The sequence below is a fragment of the Salvelinus sp. IW2-2015 genome, linkage group LG37, assembly GCF_002910315.2.
Source record: "Salvelinus sp. IW2-2015 linkage group LG37, ASM291031v2, whole genome shotgun sequence".
NCBI lineage: Eukaryota > Metazoa > Chordata > Actinopteri > Salmoniformes > Salmonidae > Salvelinus > Salvelinus sp. IW2-2015.
In genome coordinates this window covers 11218836-11229808 of record NC_036876.1, presented here as the reverse complement: position 1 = coordinate 11229808, position 10973 = coordinate 11218836, and the positions used below count along the sequence as shown (strand labels likewise).

The 10973-nt window shown below is 42.0% G+C and overlaps 1 protein-coding gene across 1 annotated transcript; it reads right to left on the bottom strand.

Annotated features, from left to right (window-relative positions):
- Positions 1-8109: 8109 nt before the first annotated feature.
- Positions 8110-10724, bottom strand: LOC111960211 (alpha-2 adrenergic receptor-like). The gene has a single exon (XM_023982100.2). The coding sequence runs from the start codon at positions 10431-10433 to the stop codon at positions 9135-9137; it is 1299 nt and encodes a 432-aa protein (XP_023837868.1). The 5' UTR covers positions 10434-10724; the 3' UTR covers positions 8110-9134.
- Between the last annotated feature and the right edge of the window lie 249 nt (positions 10725-10973).

Here is a 10973-nt window from a genome sequence, read left to right as displayed (position 1 = left end):
ACCGATCCTTGACTTTGGCGATGTCATTTACAAAACAGCCCCCAACAGCCACCCACTACTTAGCAAACTGGATGTAGTCTATCACAGTGCCATCCGTTTTATCACCAAAGTCCCATATACTACCCACCACTGCAACCTGTATGCTCTCGTTGGCTGGCCCTCACTACATATCCGTCGCCAAACCCACTGGCTCCAGGTCATCTATAAGTCTTTGATAGGTAAAGCCCCGCCTTATCTCAGCTCACTGATCACCATAGCAACACCCACCTGTAGCACTCGCTCCAGCAGGTATATTGCACTGGTCATCCTCAAAGCCAACACTTACTTTGTCTGCCTTTCCTTCCAGTTCTCTGCTGCCAATGACTGGAACGAATTGCAAAAATCTCTGAAGTCTTATATCTCCCTCTCCCTCTCTAAAATAAAATAAATGTATCCCCTTTTTCTCCCCAATTTCGTGGTATTCAATTGTTAGTAGTTACTGTCTTGTCTCATCGCTACAACTCCCGTACGGGCTCGGGAGAGACAAAGGTCGATTGCCATGCGTCCTCCGAAACACAACCCAACCAAGCCGCACTGCTTCTTAACACAGCGCGCATCCAACCCGGAAGCCAGCCGCACCAATGTGTCGGAGGAAACACCGTACACCTAGTGACCTGGTCAGCGCGCACTGCGCCCAGCCCGTCACAGGAGTCGCTAGTGCACGATGAGACAAGGATATCCCTACCGGCCAAACCCTCCCTAACCCGGACGACGCTAGGCCAATTGTGCGTCGCCCCATGGACCTCCCGGTTGCGGCCGGCTGCGACAGAGCCGGCTCGAACCCAGAGTCTCTGGTGGCACTGCTAGCACTGCGATGCAGTGCGCCACCCAGGAGGCACCTCCCTCTCTAACTTTAAGCATCAGCTGTCAGAGCAGCTTACCGATGACTGTTCCTGTACACAGCCAATCTGTAAATAGCACACCCGACTACCTCATCCCCATATTATTACTTACCCTCTTGCTCTTTTGCATCACAGTATCTCTACTTGCATCATCATCTGCACATCTATCACTCCAGTATTAATGCTAAATTGTAATTATTTATTGCCTACCTCCCTACTCTTCTACATTTGCACACACTATACATAGATTTTTCTATTTTTCTTTTCTTTCGTGTTATTGACTGTACGTTTGTTTATGTGTAACTCTGTGTTGTTATTTTTGTCGCACTGCTTTGCTTTATCTTGGCCAGGTCGCAGTTGTAAATGAGAACTTGTTCTCAACGGGCCTACCTGGTTAAATAAAGGTGAAATAAAAAATTATAAATAAAAGTTGGATGGGTTCCGCTGATGTACAGCAATTTTAAGTCATACCACAGATTCTCAATTGGATTGAGGTCTGGGCTTTGATTAGGCCAATCCAAGACATTTCAATGTATCCCCTTAAACCACTCGAGTGTTACTTTAGCAGTATCCTGAGGGCCATTGTCCTGCTGGAAGGTGAACCTCCGTCCCAGTCTCAAATCTCTGGAATACTGAAACAGGTTTCCCTCAAGAAATTCCCTGTATTTAGTGCCATCCATCATTCCTTCAATTCTGACCAGTTTCCAACATCCCCACAGCATGATTCTGCCACCACCATGCTTCACTGTGGCGGTGGTGTTCTCGGGGTAATGAGAGGTGTTGGGTTTGCGTCAGACATAGCATTTTCTTTGATGGCCAAAAAGCTCAATTTTAGTCTCATCTGACCAGAGTACCTTCTTCCATATGTTTGGGGAGTCTCCCACACGCCTTTTGGTGAACACCAAACGGTTTTGCTTATTTTTTTCTTTAAGCAATGGATTTTTTTCTGGCCACTCTTCAATAAAGCCCAGCTCTGTGGTGTGTACGACTTAAAGTGGTCCTATGGACAGATACTTCAATCTTCGCTGTGGAGCTTTGCAGCTCCTTCGGATTATCTTTGGTCTCTTTGTTGCCTCTGATTGCCCTCCTTGCCTGGATTGTGGGTTTGGTGGGCGGTCTCTCTTGGCAGGGTTGTTGTTGGTGCCATATTCTTAAAACATTTTAATAATGGATTTAATTGTGCTTCGTGGATGTCAAATTTCTGATATTTTTTTATAACCAACCCTGATCTGTACTTCTCCACAACTTGTCCCTGACCTGTTTGGAGAGCTCCTTGGTCTTCATGGTGCCACTTGCTTGGTGGTGCCAACTTTGGTTAGTGGTGTTGCAGACTCTGGGGCCTTTCAGGTGTATATATACTGAGATCATGTGACAGATCATGTTGACACATAGATTGCACACAGGGTGGACTTTATTTAACTATTATGTGACTCTGAAGGTAATTGGTTGCACCAGATCTTAATTAGGGGCTTCATAGCAAAGGGGTGAACACATACAGTGGGGAGAACAAGTATTGATACACTTGCCGATTTTGCAGGTTTCCTACTTACAAGCATTAGAGGTCTGTAATTTTTTAATCATAGGTACACTTTCAACTGTGAGAAGTGTACCTCACTGTGAGAAGTGTACTCGCATCACATTAATTTACCAATCAATGTTTGTATCTGACATGGGCTAATCAGTAAGACTGTCAATATAACAAGAGGAAAACTGCTAATGCACAACTAAGTTTGAAATTGCACCATTTTGTATTCTACTATTCCAAACTCTCAACAGTAAGTTGAGAACCATACTGATTCAAATGTATATACAGTGGGGAGAATAAGTATTTGATACACTGCCGATTTTGCAGGTTTTCCTACTTACAAAGCATGTAGAGGTCTGTAGTTTTTATCATAGGTACCACTTCAACTGTGAGAGACGGAATCAAAAAAAAAAAAAAAAAAGAAATCCAGAAATCACATTGTATGATTTTTAAGTAATTAATTAGCATTTTATTGCATGACATAAGTATTTGATCACCTACCAACCAGTAAGAATTCCGGCTCTCACAGACCTGTTAGTTTTTCTTTAAGAAGCCCTCCTGTTCCTCCACCTCATTACCTTTGTATTAACTGCACCTGTTTGAACTCTGTTACCTGTATAAAAGACACCTGTCCATACCTCAATCAAACAGACTCCAACCTCTCCACAATGGCCAAAGACCAGAGAGCTGTGTAAGGACATCAGGGATAAAATTGAGACCTGCCACGGCTGAGATTGGCTACAGGGACCAATAGGCAAGCAGCTTGGTGAAGAAGGCAACAAACTGTTGGCGCAATTATTAGAAAATGGAAGAAGTTTCAAGATGACGGTCAATCACCCTTGCGTCTGGGGCTCCATTGCAAGATCTCAACTCGTGGGGCATCAATGATCATGAGGAAGTGAGGATAAGCCAAGAACTACATGGCAGGATCTGGTCAATGACCTGAAGAGAGCTGGGACCACAGTCTCAAAGAAAACCATTAGTAACACACTACGCCGTCATGGATTAAACGCTCCTCAGCGCCAAGGTCCCCCTGCTCAAGCCAGCGCATGTCCAGGCCCGTCTGAAGTTTGCCAATGACCATCTGGATGATCCAGAGGAGGGATGGAAGAGTCATGTGGTCTGATGAGACAAAAATAGAGCTTTGGTCTATAACTCCACTCGCCGTGTTTGGAGGAAGAAGAAGGATGAGTACAACCCCAAGAACACCATCCCAACCGTGAAGCATGGAGGTGAAACATCATTCTTTTGGGATGCTTTTCTGACAAGGGGACAGGACGACTGCACCGTTATTGAGGGGAGGATGGATGGGCCATGTATCGCGAGATCCTGGCCAACAAACCCTCCTTCCCTCAGTAAGAGCATTGAAGATGGGTCGTGACTGGGTCTTCCAGCATGACAACGACCCGAAACACACAGCCAGGGCAACTAAGGAGTGGCTCCGTAAGAAGCATGTGGCCTAGCCAGTCTCCAGACCTGAACCCAATAGAAAATCTTTGGAGGGAGCTGAAAGTCCGTATTGCCCAGCGACAGCCCCGAAACCTGAAGGATCTGGAGAAGGTCTGTATGGAAGAGTGGGCCAAAATCCCTCTTGCAGTGTGTGCAAACCTGGTCAAGAACTACAGGAAACGTATGATCTCTGTAATTGCAAACAAAGGTTTCTGTACCAAATATTAAGTTCTGCTTTTCTGATGTATCAAATACTTATGTCATGCAATAAAATGCAAATGTATTACTTAAAAATCATACAATGTGATTTTCTGGATTTTTGTTTTAGATTCCATCTCTCACAGTTGAAGTGTACCTATGATAACAATTACAGACCTCTACATGCAAAATCGGCAGTGTATCAAATACTTGTTCTCCCCACTGTATGCATGCACCACTTTTCCGTTTTTAAATGTTATTTTATTTTTGAAACAAGTATTTTTTTTCATTTCACCGATTTTGACTATTTTGTGTATGTCCATTGCATGAAATCCAAATAAAAATCCATTTAAATTACAGGTTGTATGTCACGACTTCCGCCGAAGTTGGTCCCTCTTCTTGTTCGGGTGGCGTTCGGCGGTTGAAGTCGCCGACCTTCTAGCCATCTCTGATCCACTTTTCACTTTCCATTTGTTTTGTCTTGTCTTCCATCACACCTGGTTCCAATCCCATCAATTACATGTTGTGTATATAACCCTCTGTTCCCCCTCATGTCCTTGTCGGTAATTGTTTCTTGTAGTGCTTATGCACGATATTCTGGTATTTACCGGTTTTTGTTTGACCCCTTTATTGTATTGTTCTGTTGACGGTGGTTTATGGATATTAAAGAACACCGTTGTAAATCAGTTTTCACTCTCCTGCGCCTGACTTCTCTGCCGCCAGTACGCACCTCACTACATTGTAATGCAACAAAATAGGAAAAACGCCAAGGGGGATGAATACTTTTGCAAGGCACTGTATACAGCTATAAAAAGCTTTCAGTGATACATTTTTAATAATTAGCTCAATTGCTTGAGCTGAGTAAGCGTGACCTTAGGACTATACGGTTCTCTGACATTTTGGTCAAATGAGTTATACACAGATCTCTTTACTCTTTGAGTGGTCCTTTACATGTGAAATGTGTCAGCTTTTTTTTTAAGTAGATTTATTTTTACAATCTGAAAGTTCTGTCTGCTCAAACACCTTTTAACTTGGACCTATAATGTTCTATCTGCAATCCAATCACACAATGCTGGGTTGTGAATAAAAAATATTTGTATTTAAGGTCATATACTTATTGAGTCATGAAAGAGGAAGACATCACAAAACAGTTCTTAGATCTGGGACTTTTCATCTCAAAACTATGCATTTTGCAGGTAGAACCTTATAGTCTCAAATCCTTGATTATTCATATCATAGGTTCTGGTCCTCTTTAAATTACTTAGATTTTTTTTCAACACTTTCTCAGAAGAATGGCCATAACGCAAGCTGTTTATGGTAAAAACAAATAAATACAGGTGCCTTAGAGGTGTTGCTGTTTTTGTCTTGTACTACGAAAACCTCAATGGAAGAGGTATTTCACAAAAATTACAAACTTACCACATTTTATTGATAACTAGCAAGGAGTTTACGGACTTTGGGTGTCAGAGACCAGACAAATATATCAGTTTACTCATCCAGAGCTAAACTTTTTAGTTATCCATAGGATATAGTGTATTTGTCATTTTAGGGAACTATCACTTTTAAGCTGCACAATGCAGAAATCGCTCGCCATTTCCTGGTTGCTAAAACTCTAATAGTTAGCCTAATTTCAGTTTATGTGACAAAATAAAATGGTATAGTGTAGAATCATTGTACCATCTAAACCGCTGTGAAATATATTCTCCATAACCAACAATATTGTTGGTTCAGTTTTCGAAGCTGGTGTACAAAACCAAAAGTAAAAGACGCAAGAACAAAATTTAAGAACGGGAAGCATAGAAATAGAGCACATACATCAGATCTACCCGTTCTTAGACTTGCTTTGGATTAGAATGATAGATTTATAACTCACATTTCTATGTGCATTTGGTCAGGTCGCCCAAAAAAGTTACATATTGCTACTTTAACAAATTAACATGAATTTATATATTTGATGATGTGATTAGAAAGACATAAGAGTATTTATTATCTTTATCTAATCATTAAACGTCTGTACTTTTCTATTGAAATTGAAATAATTGTAACATTCTGTGACTGAAAGAACCTTTGTTCCTTTTGTAATTGCACCCCCTTAAAAAAATATTTGCAAATGTCTTAGGATTTTGGTGCTCTGCCCTTTAGGTATCTTTAAGGCTAGGACCTTAATGGGTTATGAAAGAAGAATTCACTATAAAATGGTTCTGAGGTCCAGGATGTGAAAACTTTAATGCTCAGTATCTCAGAACTATGCTTTGCACAGATAGAACTGTATAGTCCCAAAGTCTCGTAATATCAAATTCACTCAGGGTGAATCACAAATAATTTAAGTCACACCGTCTCGGTCCGTGTTTTAAGTGCTTTCTCCTTTTTATTTGACACAATGTTAGTACTACCCAAATATGCCAATAAATTGCCAAAGGAACATTGGAGGGTGGCGTTGAAATAAAAATCTGTCTGACCTTATAAAGCAAGCGATTGAATAACTGTTTACTCTGAGCTCTGACACCAGTGGAACATTAAATGCCACTTTTGTATTTGACAGAGTGAGATGCAATGACAAAGCAAGTTTTCTAATGCATTAGAGATCAAACAGGAACTGAACTGGGTGAATGCTGTTGGTTGTATTCCCTTGTAACAGTCCTCTGCATCATAGATGGGCATGTTGCCTAGTAGCTTCCCTCATGGTTATGTGGGGAAACCCTATCCTTTACACAGGAAGTCAATGGGGGTGCTGTGTCCACTGCACTCACACTGCTAGACTGATCAAAATAGAAAACCTACAAAGGAAATTAGGTTAAAGGGCTAACATAATTCCTTTAAAATGCCTACAGTATATCAACATCATATATGTAACTGTTTTTTTTTACTGATAATAAACAAAGCAACCCTTGAAACTTCCGTCTACACATGTTGACATTTACTATTACACTATATCAGCAGTATATGGTAATTGGAACAAACACAAAAGATGTAGACCATTTCAAAGAGCATTTACATTGGCACCCCAAACACAGAAGCAGTTTAACATGGAGTAAAGACCCACAACAAGAGTTAGGGGTTCAGTTTCACCTCGCTGATGAAAGAGGCAGTGGGGAATATTGGCTTATCTCCTCTCAGCCACATGTGACATCAAACCTTTTTGTGATAAAAGGTCACATACTGTACACCCTGGTATTGACATGGCCAGTCTTTGCCAGGAGGACAAATCCTTTGGTTGAACCCATCACTGCAGCGTTGATCAATTTCACAGTTCAGAAAGTGTTGCCAATAAACTTACCAGGGATCTTTGGGGCTACTTAGTAAGACAAACAGGCTGTGTCACAATACTCTTGAATACTTTCTTGTGTCATTCCCTTTGTGAAAGGATACTAATCCGAATGTTATGGATTGATAAAGGGAAACATAGGCTGCATCCCAATTCTCCACACTTCTCCCAAAGTGTGCACTCACACACTCCCTCTAATGGATTGTAGATCTACTGTATGGCTGGGAGTGTGCAAGAGCATACTTTGGGAGAAGGGTGGATAATCGGTAGGCAGCCATGGAACCATGGAACACCTCCAAGCCAGTCAGTGGGATGGGTGGGATTTCGGACGTGATAGAGTCTTGATCAGGACTGCCACAATGGAATTGCTTCCCCTCGAAGAAAATATTTAGGCAGCTAAGTAGCTACAGATGATATTTTTCCAGGAAGCTTCTGCAGGGCCATTTTAACAATTTACCCTTTAGCATTCCCTAACTATATTTGACATGCATTTTAAATAGTTTGACAATGCCCAAATGATTGTCTATAAATAAAAATGACCGTGTAAATKCATGGTTGTCCTCGAGCTGTTCCTTTGACATGTTTAAAACGTAAAAGTCTTGTTCGTATACCATCTGAGGGACAAATGGGTTGCCAGACATCTTAGAGAGTGCACTTTAGACAGTGATTGATGCTGGCAGTGCAGACTATCTCAAAATCCCTTAGTCACTCAAGCAAAAGCACATGTGCATCATTGTCAGAGTGCTCCGCTGTATATATGCCAGTACTCCAACATTACAATAGAGCTTACATAATATTTCTTCAGCGTTTATTTTGCATGACAGCCCACTACTTTAAGCACAAGAAACTGCACCACTTGCAAAACAAAATACAAAATATGCTAAATAATTACACAGAAACAGTCCACAAGGGAGGTAGTGTATTAAAATAAAACACTTTGTTTTATTCTTAAATATTTATTAGTCAGCATCCAAGGTGAAAAATAAAGAGCTTTCTTACTATTACGTATAAATAACAGGTCCAACCGTAGCCCATATCTTTTTTTACGTATAGAGCAGGGCTCTCCAACCCTGTACCTGGAGAGCTACCATCCTGTAGATTTTCGCTGCAACCCTAATCTACTGTAGCATACCTGATTCAAATAATTAGCTTGTTGATCAAATGAATCAGGTTAGTTACAACTGGGCTTGGAGCAAAAAAACAAAGCAAGGGGTAGTTATCCAGGAACAGGGTTGGACAGCCCTGCTATAGTCATCCCTCAACACCTCAACCACTTGTAATCCTCAGGGAAAGCATTACCCATGAAAACATACAGTATTTTGGATTAAACTGCAGATGCACTAGGCTAGCTCCCCTGTGTTTTTTGCATTAGCATGATCAACCTGGAAATGCTACCTGCTGTCACTTTGGTTGTAAAGGACTCAGGAGTACTGGATATCTAACGTGACATTGAGTTAAAGCCTTGCGACACACTTCAGTACGTCTAGTTCTGGGAACCACTATGCACACACTAAACGTGGATGGAAAATATGAAGGCCGGTAAGAGAAATAAGTAGGTTAAAAGCACTCGAGAGTTGCCTGTGAGGGGATATGAAGACGTAGTTCAGTATTATGCTCGGACTCAATTGAGTTACAGCACGACAATGTGTCTGTCCACTGTAAGTACAGTATGCACATTTCATTGTTCCATGGGCCAAATAAAAAAAATGTCTGCTTTCACATTGATATTCCATGGTAGATTTCATACGTTTATGCTATTGATATTGTCACCTCAAGGGATATTTAGTCCTGGCTTGTCCCTCTTGTTATTACATATCTAGAACGATTTTTTCCAAGACTTGCAAAGGATTTTCTGAAAGGCGCGTCGGAAATCCTGGTTGAAGATAGTGTAGATGGCGGGGTTGAGGGAGCTGTTACAGTAACCGATCCAGAAGAAGAACTTAAAGAGGGGATCGGGGATCTTACAGGGGTCCCCACACACTCCGTGCAGGCAGTAGCTGAAGAAGAATGGGAACCAGCACACCACAAACACTCCCATGACCACCGCCAGCACAAAGGTGAATCTCTTCTCCCTGGCCTGAGATACCTTTTTCCTGGACGCAGAGCTCCTCCTCCTCTTCTTCCTCCTGGAAGCGAACAGGTCCATGGATTTGTTGCTGGCTCTGGAGATCCGGCTGGAGTGTTTGGAGATGGCGCTGTTCTTCCGGCTGGCTCTCTTGGCTCTCTTATGGTTCAGGTCCTGAGGTTTGGGGTGACCTTTGCCCTCTGAGGAGGAGCTCTCCTCCAGGTCCACCTCGTCTGGGACCCCGGTGGTCCTCATGCTGGTGGGCGTGGAAGGGCACTGCCAGTGCCCGTTCTCTTTGTCCCCGTTGATTTTGCACGAGGTGGCTTTGCTTAACCCATTCTCAGTCATTGTAGCTTCACCAGGACCATGTTTTTTCTCTGACATGCCCCTGGTCCTTGTCTTGGCCACTTGGTATATTCTAATATATACTAATATCATGATTAGGCAAGGCGCAAAGAATGACGCAATGCTAGAGGAAAGGATGTACCAAGTGTCATTGTTCAGCTCACATCCTGGGTACTGAGAGTTATCATTGTTCTTGTCTATTGATATTAACGGAGGAGAAGATATCATCGCAGATATAAGCCATACAATGACGATAATACATTTCACTCGTTTAGGAGTCCGTTTGAGATTGTATTCAACAGCTTGCGTAACGGACCAGTAACGGTCCAAACTGATTGCACACAGATGGACAATGGACGAAGTGCAAAATAAGACATCTAAAGCAAGGTAAATTCCACACCAAACTTTCCCGAAATACCAATAGCCCATAAGTTCGTTTGCCAGAGAAAAAGGCATCACCAAAGTGGCGACCAGAATGTCTGCTGTGGCTAAGGAAACCAAAAACAGGTTCTGGGGTGCTTTCAGTGCCCGGCTTGTTAACACCGCAATTACAACCAGAACGTTACCGACCACTGTAAACAAAATAAGACAACTTACAAGTGCTGCAAGACTCGCTATAGTAGGCAAAGTATATGGACTTTCTGATGAGGAATTTAAATTGAAAACTGGGAACGCGTCAACTCCGCTTGAATTAAAAGATCCCATCCCGTCTATGTAGTTAGTGTTATTCCAGAATGGTCCATTCAAGAAGTAGTCATTTTATGCATATAGAGTCCATCAGAAAATATCAGGTCCAAGATAAATAGGCAGTATTGACATTGCCAAAATGAAAATGCGCACAATGGTGAAGGAATGGATGAAATGCCATCTCCTGGATTAGATGCCAAATAAGACTTCTTCAAAGAGAAAATCACCAAACATATATCTGGTTAATTGACTAAACGAAGATGCCACCTTGCCTTGTACATGCACACTGTTATATCATGACAGGCAACCCTTCTCCATCGGCTGCTGCCTCCCTCTCAGCGCGCCGCGACATCAGAAAGCTGTCTCAGTCAGTGCCCATGTGTTGTTCACTTACAACTAACTGATTTCTGCCCCGCCCCAACACAGTGCATGATTTTCTTGGTAACTGGTGCCTCATTGAATTACAGTATGCAATACTTTTGTATTTGTTATATCAGTTCAATAAGCTATTTTGTGAAAGACGACTAGGCTATATTGAAATAAGTCGTCTGACAAATG

Coding starts and splice junctions, on each gene's coding strand:
- LOC111960211 (XM_023982100.2), bottom strand. CDS start 10,433: ATGGGATCTTTTAATTCAAGCGGAGTTGACGCGTTCCCAGTTTTCAAT.